Here is a 12,088-nt window from a genome sequence, read left to right as displayed (position 1 = left end):
GGGGAGGACTGCCCGTACCAGCTCACTTTACCTCCTCTCACCATCCATCTACCCAAGCAGTTCAGGCTGCTGGAGAAGACGATGAAGGAGCTGCAGAGTCTGAAGGAGGTGGTGAACAAGCTGAAGAGTGGGTGCCAGGAGTGCCGTGGGGCACGAGGCAATGGAGCTTTTGGGCATCAGCAAGCTGACCAAGGACAGAGGGATGGTGTGGAGGGAATTAGATTGGACCTGACAGGACAGGAAGTGCAAAGTGCATCCAGCCAAGAGGAGCGGGGAGATGGGATGTTCCCTGGAGCTACTGTGGACGGTACTGGACTGGGACAAGGTTCTATTTTTGGGAAAATTACACCAAGCCCAAGCAATGTGCAGGAGATGCAGGTAAAAGGCAGTCCAGTCTCTATAAAACAGACATTTTTTTTTTTTTTTACTTTAAATTGATGAATGAATGCTATCTCATAAAGTGGAAAGATGAAACAATATTATATTTTGTTGATGTCAGAATAATTTAAGTGTATGCTTTGTCAGCCTAATCCAAGTTAGGGTAGGCAATTCTTGAATTGCTGTCATATAAAAAAAAAAAAAAGACAACAAAATCTGGCATTTTACTATGAGATCCTCATCAGCACACAGTAAAAAATTATTTAGAGGTCTGCACACACAGTGTAATAGTGGTACTGCACCAGTTTCTTTATATGTCCATCAAAACTCCACCATGAGCCAGTATTATTTATCAGCCTTGTGAAGACTGATCTAAACAAACTAAAGTAAAACATGCTTTATAAACATTCTAGGTACAACTAAATATGCCCAGTCAAATGTACCCAGCTGGAATGTAAACTGACCAAATGTTAACAGACCTGTAAAGTCCTACCTGGCAGCAATCCACCAGGGAAAATTCCTGGTACTGTAAACAGGGTGGGGAATCAGCCTTAGACACCAGCCAAATGGCAGTAAATTTTGCTCTGTCTGGTACGCTTGTTGACTCTCACAGCCACTCTGGCAGACGGCCAACCATCACGCAGACCTGTTTCTATTCTAAAATTCAAATTGGCCGGTAAAACAATGAAGGAGACTGGTGACTTCAGTAATCCACCTGCTTTGTATTCGGTGCACAGAAATAATCCCCCCCACCCCCCTTCCTCACCCTCCCCTCTTGCTCTGTCCCTTCCCAGGTGAAGCTGAATAGGATGTCAGCCAGCCTGCGCAATGCCAGGAGCCAGATCTCGGCTCTGCAGGGTCGTCTGGAGGGGCTCAACCTGCTCAACATGGAGAACGTGCAGGCTATGGTGGACAGACGAGTGGAGAACATCACTGGAGTGGTCAAACAGCTCAGCTCCACCTGCAACACCCAGTGTGCAGTACAGAATTCCCCTCAGTGTAAGCCTGCTTTTAGTAAGATTGATTTAGCAGCATTCTTGTTTTTGTTGTTTTTTGAGGGCTCCAGCCCTTTTTCTCCAATTACTTTTTCTTTTACGTTTTACCTTGTCCTCTGAAAGCCCTCTCCATCTTCTAAGGTATTTACCAAATATATATTCTCTTACAACTCAAAACCCCTTTCTCTGCATTTTCTATTGTTTTATTCTATTCTATCTTTGCTATTTCAAAGATGTCTCTCTTCTTCTCTCCTCCGCTCGTGCATTTTTTGTAATCCCTCTGGGTATGATCAAGAAGCCTGGTCTCTATTCTTTTCTACTCTCACAAATTCTCCACAGATGTTATTATGGTAATGAAATTCTGGCACACTCCAAACACATCCTGCAGTTTGGGTTGCTATGAGGTGAATTTTTTTGGCATAGGATCTATCCAATCACATCTAAGTGGACATGGCGACTTGTAATCACTACAAACAACCCTACTCTGGGTGGTCACCTTCACCCAATGAGGCCCGTCTTTCTGGGAAATGGGAAATGGGAAATAAAATCTTACAGGCTGACAATGACCTTCTCAACAGTACACAATGGTGTGTTGCGACATGCCTTCCCATTACCAGTGAGAACAACATTACATATTTTGGGGAGGCTTGTATAATCAGGAGAAAATTAATTTTCCCAAAAGATACTGTAAAGATACTGCAGTGAGGGTATCATGCCTACAAAATCTTCCAATGTACACAACATAACTACAGTAGAGCCCGTCTACTCACTGTAGCCATAGCAAAAATTACCCCAGCAACATAACTTACGGTTGAGGTCATACGGTACATGAGTGAAGCAATATGACAACATAGGGTCAAAGTGAGAATTCAAATGACCTCTTATATAACTAAATCAAGTGCCCTGACATTCCACCATGATGGTCCATATGCAGAAACTCAAACAAAGGGGAGAGGGAGAAAAGAGAGAGAGACAGATACTTGGCGCCTATGGTACCACATGGTGTGAACATTTAAGAAATAAGCTTAAGGGAGTGGAATCTCATGATGGAGACTTATCAGCAGGGATTGGAAACTAGCTAAGCATAACAGACATTCCACTTTACATTGGTGTAAAAGCTTATTTGGATGAGGGCACAGTTGAAATGCAGGCCACTTTTCAGACTGAAGCTGAATAATATCCCGATTCTGCATGAGTGAATGTGACACTATATTGGGGCTTTTATGTGGAAAACAGATGTGAGCTTATTTCTAAGTAGATTAGCTGGGACAGTGGTGTGAAGGGAATACTAGTTTTTTCACGTCTGTGTTTTTTCTTGCCTCTTTCTCCTTCAAACTCCCCTTCAATTCCTGGTCCTTCTCTCTTACATGTATCTGAAGCACATCTCTACTTCATCTCTCCATTTCGTGTCTTTTCTCCCCTGCTGCATGCATTTATCTTCTCTTGCCCTAACTTTCCCCGTCTCCCTCTCTTTAATCCCCTTTCCCGGTGCCTTCCCTCTTCCCTTCACTCCCCCCCACCCTAACCCTCTCTTTTGCACTGGAGGTCATGCTCTTGAGTGCTCGTTCCTGCATAAAACAACTAACTCTCATTATCTCTTGCCAACAACACAAGAAGTAATATAGGCAGCTTTCCCAACATTAGTCACGGAGGGCACACAGGGTCAGTAACACTTGTCTTTGTACATCAATCTGTCATGTTAAGTTCAAGAACCGGCAAATTATTCTGCTACAAGTTAGGAAATCATGCCTGATGGTGTCTGAAGTGAATCTGAAGGCAGTAGACAAGAGACAGCTGTTACCATGGAAATATACCAAAGTCTAATGATAAGACTGCCGTAGTTTCACAACATGAGTCTAAACAATGCTGTAATTGTTTTACTCTTGTGATTCTTCTTAATCAAAAACAACATTAAAAACTGAAAACTTTTTCCTTGTATACCAATGCAAATTCTGTCCCATTTTAGCACACAATGTGAAGTGTCTTAATTCTTCATCTTTAGAGACTAATACCAGATGCTGCATTAATACGCCCCTCTACCTCCCATTAATACGACATAGTAAAAAAGGCCTTGAGAGTTTAATGTTTTCCGGTTGTTTATCACAATGTCAAAAGTGCTTAGTGAAGCAACTCATGGTTAAATGGTTCTCTTGAATCCTTAATAAACTATCTAGCTGCCAAATTGTAGCAGAAATGATTAAATAACTGTTAAATAGAGATTTGAACAAACTAAATTTAAATTCTGTTTTCATCCTGAGCAGGGCAGGCAAGCGGACATAACATTTTAAAGAGATGTCGTATGAGACAGATGTGTGTTTATATCTAGATAAGAGGTGGAAGCAGTGGTGATGGATCATTTGAAAGTAAATGTTAAGTATTCACACATGAGCAGGGATTTAGAAACCAGCCACACTGGTAGAGCTCATTAAGCTACACTACAGTTCAAACATTTACACTCCATGAGTTTTGGAAAGACATCTAAGGACACACAAAAAACCCCCCCAAAAAAAAACAACACATTTTTCTAACTTCTCATTTAAACTTTTTTGTTCCAAGCTAAAAAAATACAAAACCTATTGAAGAAATGTGTAGCTAATAAAGCATTAGCATTTATACCCAGACATTTTAGACCAATGCGGGATTGCAATTTCTCCATTAAGCAGGACTAATACGTATGTCAAGATGCTTTTATCACTCACAGCTCACACATTTGTCCCCCCCCCCCCTTTGCCAATTCCCATCCCCACTGCAAGAGCTAATCTTCACTTTCACTCCTGCAAGATATATTGGGGCCTTGAGGTGAATGGACAGCAATTCATGTTGCTGTTCAGCTACATTAAGTCAATTACTGACAAAAAAGAATGGATGCCTAGTCTGCTACATTGTCAGGAACTGCTTGTCTGACATGTGGTGACACAACTTCCTAAAGGAAGAGTGTTGCTTTTTGATGATGGCTTCATCGCATTAAAACTGACAGCGGTATTCGATTTAAGCTGTATTTGTAGGGAAAGATTATACTATCACTTTGGACACACATTTCCTTCCATTACAGGTGCTAATCTTAAATGAGTACTGTTTGTCACAAGGCATACTTCCTTGATAACACAGCTGTCTTCCTTTTATGTCAATCATTTATTTGTTTAAGGTAAAACAAGCAATGTGGTATTCAAGCGGTCAAGAAGTCATCTGTAAAAGCATGTCAGTCAATCTGTTACTCAGCCACCTCAACAATAAGACAGCCAGTCAGCTAACAGTCAGATTAGGGCATCAGTAAGTCGCTCATATTAGAGTTATTTAGGTCAGGCACAGTGCCAGTGGTAGTGAGATGAGGTGGCTCTCGTCTGCCTAGGCACACTGGCAGCCCGGTCAGACAGATGGGGACAAATGGAGAGGAAGATGTGAAGTGGAGAATCTACACAGGCAGACACTTAAAGTGAAGGAGACACTGAAAGAATTCACAGGTCAATACTTTGAATGCCGAGCGCAGACAGAGCTGTTAACGTGACAAGGATACATTTCAACCTCACACTCGACTCTTTCCATATGGAGTGATCTACCGTCTGCAGTACAAGTATTTTTGTGTAATGTGAAAGGAAAATACAGTGGATGGCTATAAGTCAAAGCAACCAAATATATGAATGGTGCTTTTATTTTGTGTGCCATATACTTGTTACACATACCTTCTGATTTAACCATGAGGGAAGAAAACTCAAGTCTAACCTTGCACTAATGTTAGCAGGAAGTACTACGACTGCACTCCCAAGCACAAACACTATTTGCTCTAGACTCCTCCCTGCACCTCAAGAAACCTGATGTTTGGTCCTCTGAGCTCAGAATGCACCTCCCTCCTCACTCTATTATAGCCTACTAAACCACTAAACAGATTTAACAGTATGACAAAACTGTATCAGCAATGGAGAGCGTCAAACTCAGGAGGGGTCCACATGCTGCCTGCCCAATGTCAGGATGATTTAGGCCCCAGGTGCAGAATGTGCAAGGAGGGGGTACGCCCCTCTAATCCAGTTTTACACTTTCCCACGTTTTGACAGGTCTGTTCCTTTCAGCTCTCAAATGCTAACTGACAAGGGCTTTTGGACCTTGGTTTTGGGTTGGGTCAGTGGCCTGCAGCGCAGCACAGGGGACAGGAGCAAGAGGTAGACGAATAAGTGGGAAGGGAATGAATTGAGCCAGTGGTGCAGCACAAGGGAAGGTCACTGACTTATCCTCCGACAGTGGACTTTGTCCTTTCACTCACTCTCTTTCATCAGAGTCCTCTGATTCTCAATGTGACTTTCAGAAAAGGGACACCATGCTGAGAAACAATGGAATAGACTGGGATGTACTGAAATGATTACCAAGAGACAGTATTTAGTGATACAAATGTTTTACGCTTCACGACAAGCTGAAATTTAGTGTGATTCACACAAGGAATTGTTATGTTAAGTCATGGGGAACAGTCTTGTAACAAAAGACATCTCATTCTCTTTTCCTTTCTTCAGTCCTCCCCAGCCTCAGGGGCTGTTTCTATTACAGTCCCTTGGTTGGGCAGAGAAAAATGCCAGAGCAAAGTGAAAAGATTATCGAATGTCTGTAACATCCCCTTAAAATTGTCCTCTCTTTTCTCTTTCTCCCTGTCTCCCAACAGTCATCTTAGCCCCTCGGGACTGTTCAGACTACAATGTGCTGGAGACAAGGAAGAACGGTGTGTATCGTGTGACTCCTGATCCCCGCAACGGGACTTTTGAGGTCTACTGTGACATGGAGTCCTTTGGAGGTGGCTGGACTGTGATACAGCAACGGCTCAACGGGTCCGTTAGCTTCAACCGCACCTGGGTCGAGTATAAGAAGGGCTTCGGCAACTTCAGGTATTGGATTTCAATCTTTTCAAGGTTACTCTGCGATAGGTCTTTAGTCATGTTTAGCACAGGGGAAAAAGATCTATTGGAAGCCTGTAGTCAAGTCAATTTTATTTATAGAGCCCAAAATCAAAACAAATTTTCCACAAATGTCTTTACAATAAGACACCCTCTACCCTTAGACCCTTGATTCAGACTAGGAACTACAACTTTGAGATGAGATCTGTAAACTCTGGGACATTACTTTATAGACAACTAGTGACCTCCAGCTGGTGTTGTAAGGTCTTATTCTTTTTTTTTTTGTAAATATTGTTATAGTATGTCGTGTTCAATAAAGGAGTCAGTTGGTTGGATTGGCAGATTTTCAAATCACTGACATCCAAAGTGTTTTTTTTTTTGTTTTTTTTTACTCCCATCTGTATGCAAGACACAAGTCTCAGATAACACATGGGTAAAAGGAGGGTGGAAAATAATAATCACCACAAATCATAGACTTTCTTGTATGGTGACTGTAGTGTCTCTAGCCCATATAAAGCACAGTTGATGTTCTGGAAAACTTAAAGGGGATATTGGCAAAAAACAAGTAAATCACATGAGGTTTAACAAAAAACATTTAAAATAAGAGGAGAAAAACAATCTGACAGTCTATGACCTCACAGCAAACTGTCAAATATGTGACTATGCACAAGTGATAGGACTTATACCTTCTCCTTGCTAGAACGTACCATTTCCTCAGGTTATCATGGGGGAGTGCTAGAATGATATAAACCTCTCAAAGAAAACAGAATAACAAACAAACCATCAATTCAACCATTAATTCCTCTGTAACAGCTAACGAATATAACTTACTGTATATAGGCACCAATGCACACCCATGAGTGCACCAATTTTAACAGAAACTCAGTTCTAACCCTCCTTCCACAACTTGAGAGTGCCCAGTCAATCACTGTTTAGAGGGCCTAATGACACACACCTGTTCTGCCTACCACTGATTGTTCACCATCTGTTTTCACTATCACTGATGGATTTTCACTTGTAAAACAACAAAACAAACATATATCACCACATTAGGTTTGACCTCATTTAACAGATCATAAACCTGTGGACCAAAATTAATGACTGAAAGGAAACAAAAACAAAGTTCAGATTTGGGAACAGGAGAAAATACAGGGAAGCAGTCTTCTCATGATGATTTTTCTTTTTAACACAGTGCTTATACTATAGCTTTATACAAATTGCAGCTCATTTTCTCTACTGTCCTCTCTGCTTTTCTAGGAATTCATTTTATATGGGAAATAACCATGGTTACCTCACCTACAGATCTAGTATTACCTCCCACTGAAAGAATAATGTCTCCTCCCAGCTTTCTTTTACTATCACACTACTCTCCCCTTGCTTCTTCTCTTTTCCTCTCCTCCCCTGTGGTGATAAGTACATTTATTTTGACTGTATCAACATTTCTAATCAAGTGTACAAGAAAATGAGCTTGTTTATATCCTATCCCTCATTTTGCTCTGTTCTGTCCCCTCCTTCCTCTATCTTCTGCTCTACTGCAGAGGTGAATTCTGGTTGGGCAATGACCATATCCACTTGCTGACAAAATCTAAAGACATGATTCTGCGTATTGAGCTGGAGGACTTTGAGGGTGTCCGGGAATACGCAAAGTACGACCAGTTCTACGTGGCAAATGAGTTCCTACGCTACCGGCTGTCTGTCAGTGGATACAGGTACAATATTAGATTCTGTGCATGCATGTGTGATCCAATATTCATTAAGGACAGTAACATCTAATATATATTGATGTGTCACTGTAGTGGGACCGCTGGGAACGCCATCAGTTTCAATAAGCACTTCAACCATGACCAGAAATTCTTCTCCACGCCCGACCGTGACAACGACATGTACCCTTCCGGAAACTGCGGCGCCTACTACAGCTCCGGCTGGTGGTTTGATGCCTGCATGTCTGCCAACCTCAACGGGAAGTACTACCACAAGAGGTACAAAGGAGTCAGGAACGGGATCTTCTGGGGAACATGGCACAACATGTCAACAGAGTACTACCCTACAAACTACAGGCAGGCCTTCAAAACTGTCAAGATGATGATACGGCCCAAGAACTATGCTCCTTAAGAGGACAGGTAATTATTCATGAGTATAGTCAGACAGATAGACGGAAAGACACAAATAAAGACAAATAAAATGGAAGAACAAGTAGACTCAGAAACTCATAAACATGCGCATAGTCATGCATTTGCACACATTTACACATGCATACGTGTACACTGAAACAGACTACAAGCCCTATAGCCCTATAGAAGTTTGAATGCAGTAATAACAAAAATAATTGTGAAAAAATTTAACTGTGCTATTACTTTCTTCTACTATAGTGAGTGTGGCCTTCAAAACGTTGGATTAAAATGATAATAATAAAGGACGATGGACTGTGAACGATGATGGACTAATAAAAAACCCACACATGCAGTGTAAAGGGCAGCCTCCTACAGGGGCCATAATATTATATGGAGGGTTACCATGAGAGATTTTTCACTTTTTCTCTGACATTTCTCCACTTTCTGTCCTGCCATCTCCCACTATAAACCCAGTCAGGACACAGCACAGCACATAGTAGTAGTAAAAACTAATGAGCTATAATTTCTCTCCACTCCAAATGGTTTCATAATTAACAGCAGCCACTCAAGTGAGGTATATGAGAGCTGATGATACACTTTTGAGTACGAATGAAATTAATTGAGAAAGACTTCATCCTGGGGTCAGAGTCAAACTGTTAAAAAAAAAAACTAAAAAAAAAACCTACAACCAGTGATACACAGCACTCTTTAGGCAGCAGTGAAGAAGTAATAGCTTCTTTGTCATTATTCAATAACATTGGGACACTTTGCTAATGTATTATTATTATATACATTATAAAACATCCCAGTATAAACATGTAGCCTGAGATAAATTTCTATTGGGTCATTCCCAAGTACATTCTGCATTATGGGTGGTTTTAGTAAATTCTACTTGACAGGAGCCACAGAGCAGGACAACGCTGCAAGAAAAAACTTTAAATTGTTTTTCCACCCATAGCTGTGGGTGCACTGAACTACTGCGCATCTCTTGATGTTGATGCCATACACCAGTTTTCATGTGTAAAAAAAGAAAAGAAAAAAAAAAAGCCTTCCGACTCACCACTTGTACAATACTGCTGCCTAATGTTAGAAAACTGTATATCATCATTTAATCCATTTTATACACACTGTGAATGGGAAAGATGGGGAAGGAAATGTTTGACTTTAAGGATGTGTACAGTATTTATTTTATTTTGTGAGGTTATGATAGCTTTTATATAATACATAGGTCATACAGTACAAAGTCTAATGATTGTTGACATTTGAGCAGTGATAAAGACTGTGCATTATTGTGACCATTCATAGTAAATATGTGTGTATTTGGAGCTTTGTGTGTGTGTACAATATTGATCTTTTCTATCATTCATATTCAACTGTCATGCCAAAAGATATGCAGTTTTTATATCAAAAAAATGAATAAAGTTCTAACTACATGGCTGTGTACATTGCAGTGTTTGGCAGAATTAAATCATATGGATGCCTATTTTCAAAGCATCTTCTGTATTGGAATCACCCTCAATAAATGTATACAAAAATGTATACAAGTTTAGCATGAGTTTTCCACGAGTAGAAACTCTGAAGTGTCTGTCGTCTAGTACCCAGGGCTATATGACGCCTGTAAAAATGGAGGGATGAGGTGCTGCATGCCCATCATAAATGGGTTAATGAGATGTTCATTCAATAAAGCAACTCAACAAAAGAATGAGTTCATATCAGCTTCACAGAAGATAAATGATCAAATTGTGCGTCTGTGACTTTAATGTCTGTTTACTGTATGTGACGATCAAGTTAATAAAAAGTATTGTGCTCATCCATGTGATGATTTCAAGTTCCAAGCATTCACTTTTGTTTAAACATTAAAAAACATTTTAAGTTTTAAACATTGTAAGGCACATAAACCCATTTACAGTACCAAGTTATATTCTATGAAGAATTTGTTCTTAAATACACTAGCACTGGTTGTTTGTAAAAAGACGCATTAGATCCATTAGTTCCCTACAACACTACATACTCTTTTAAAAGCATTTATAATCTATTTCTGTATGATTTAAGCAATTAGAGTAAATAGTGTCACTGCAACTGCAACAAATGTGATGTTTGTCTTCCCTATGAAACCTCTAAAATCCCATTCACATAAAATATGATAATTTAGTCTTATGATGAGTCTTACCTCATCTAGGCACTGGAAAGCAGTAGTAGCAGAAACATCAGTACTGGAAGAGTGCTGCTCTTCTGGGAGCGACGCATCAGGTGCAAGGGCCAATAGAGGGGCATTCGCCTCTGTTCTCTTCACCTCCTCCTCGTCTTTTTCATCCATGTCCACTTCTGCTCTGCTGGGAGGCCTGCTATCCTGCTGCTCAGATAGACTCACTAATGACCCACCAATGTATTGATGGGTATACGTAGAAAGGTTGATGATTGGAGGAAGAGCGACAGAAACGGGAGTGAGCAATGCAGTTATGAAACAGAACACATGGTTAAAGGATACTTCAAAAACATCAGCAATAGGCTATGTGGGCTGCATATCTTTAGATTGGCTATATAGTACATACTCTCTGTAATTTCCCTAGAGGAGAGTTACTCTAAAAATGTAATTCAGAAGAAAGGTCACAGGGTAGTTGCAAAAAGTACTGCTACACAACTGCCTGGAGCATTTGTCAATACAAATTGTTCAAGAAACAAATATATTATAAACGTGGGTGGTTTTAGTTTGAAGCCAAAACAATGTCATATAATGGTTTGTTGTTTGCAGTCTTTGTCTGCAGTTTTTCAATGCAGACTTTGAGGGGCTGTATTCCTTTTCTAAAACCATTAATGAGTAAATAATAATGATAATATGATAGATAGAGTAGAGACAGACAACACAGGGTAGAATCAATTAAATGTGTGAAAATTGCACTTTTATTTTGAAGGAATTCGAGTCGGAAGTGTGGGTGGCGGAAATCAAAGTACATTCTGGTTTTGAGTTTGCACAAACCAGTGCAACCACACAATTTTGGGGGCATATTAATAATTTAAAATAATTATTTTCAAAAACCAAAGTTTTTGCGACTGTTAATATATGTAAAGTTAAAAATGTAGCGGTTTAGCATCTTTAATAATCATATTTGTAAAATACTGATAGAGCTTTATGGACGTATTCATGGCAACCCCCCCTACAATTTTTCCTGTAAAAGTTCTCCACATGCACAAATTATGCCCTCAAACCGCTAAAATATGACGCGTTGGCCACTAAAAACCTACAACAAAGCTAACGAGTTAGCTACAAGTAACGTTAGTTCGCTTAATATCTATGTGGGTGTTTGCTAAACAAATAAACAAACATTTCTGCAAAAGTCTTACTTTTGAGTATCTTGAGTTTTCGCACTCGTCTTCAAGACTCCGTCCTTTTGTCCCACGAAGCTACAAGAACATGAGCTTTAAAGCTACAAGACCATACGCTTTGAACTGTTACAATTACAACCACTGCTCATGTTAGCAAAACCCAATCATTGATTTTTCTCAGCGTGTTGTGGTTACCACAGCAACGACGCAATACGTCGCCAGTCATGTCAGGTGAATACTCATGTCGTCACATTGTTTTTTTTTATATGTAGGCTATGCTTATCTTTTGCTCCTTAAAGTTAAGAGTAGATAATATTCAACTTAGTAAAAGATTTTAAAGTTTAATCCAAAATCTCGTTTTACACTTGCCGTGATTGCCCAGCAGATGGCGGTAAATAGTCATTTA

At 40.1% G+C, this 12,088-nt stretch overlaps 2 protein-coding genes across 2 annotated transcripts in view; one reads left to right on the top strand and one right to left on the bottom strand.

Annotated features, from left to right (window-relative positions):
- The window catches only part of fgl2a (fibrinogen-like 2a), a 10,620-nt gene extending 452 nt beyond the window's left edge, over positions 1–10,168 (top strand). The window contains exons 1-5 of the mRNA XM_056367594.1: positions 1–378; positions 1,173–1,377; positions 6,019–6,238; positions 7,786–7,956; positions 8,044–10,168. The exon at positions 1–378 is cut by the window's left edge and continues 452 nt beyond it. Of these exons, the coding sequence (XP_056223569.1) occupies positions 1–378; positions 1,173–1,377; positions 6,019–6,238; positions 7,786–7,956; positions 8,044–8,359 (1,290 nt within the window). The 3' untranslated portion in view covers positions 8,360–10,168. The remainder of the gene's footprint in view (positions 379–1,172; positions 1,378–6,018; positions 6,239–7,785; positions 7,957–8,043) is intronic.
- Positions 1–11,836, bottom strand: part of ccdc146 (coiled-coil domain containing 146) — a 51,896-nt gene extending 40,060 nt beyond the window's left edge. The window contains exons 1-2 of the mRNA XM_056367593.1: positions 11,701–11,836; positions 10,529–10,728 (exon numbers count right to left, since the gene is read on the bottom strand). Coding sequence (XP_056223568.1) covers positions 10,529–10,728; position 11,701 — 201 coding nt within the window. The 5' untranslated portion in view covers positions 11,702–11,836. The remainder of the gene's footprint in view (positions 1–10,528; positions 10,729–11,700) is intronic.
- Positions 11,837–12,088: the final 252 nt, after the last annotated feature.

This window comes from Seriola aureovittata, chromosome 22 (genome assembly GCF_021018895.1).
Source record: "Seriola aureovittata isolate HTS-2021-v1 ecotype China chromosome 22, ASM2101889v1, whole genome shotgun sequence".
Taxonomy (NCBI): domain Eukaryota; kingdom Metazoa; phylum Chordata; class Actinopteri; order Carangiformes; family Carangidae; genus Seriola; species Seriola aureovittata.
Note: the sequence above shows the minus strand (reverse complement) of the source record. Positions and strands in the feature narration are given on the sequence as shown.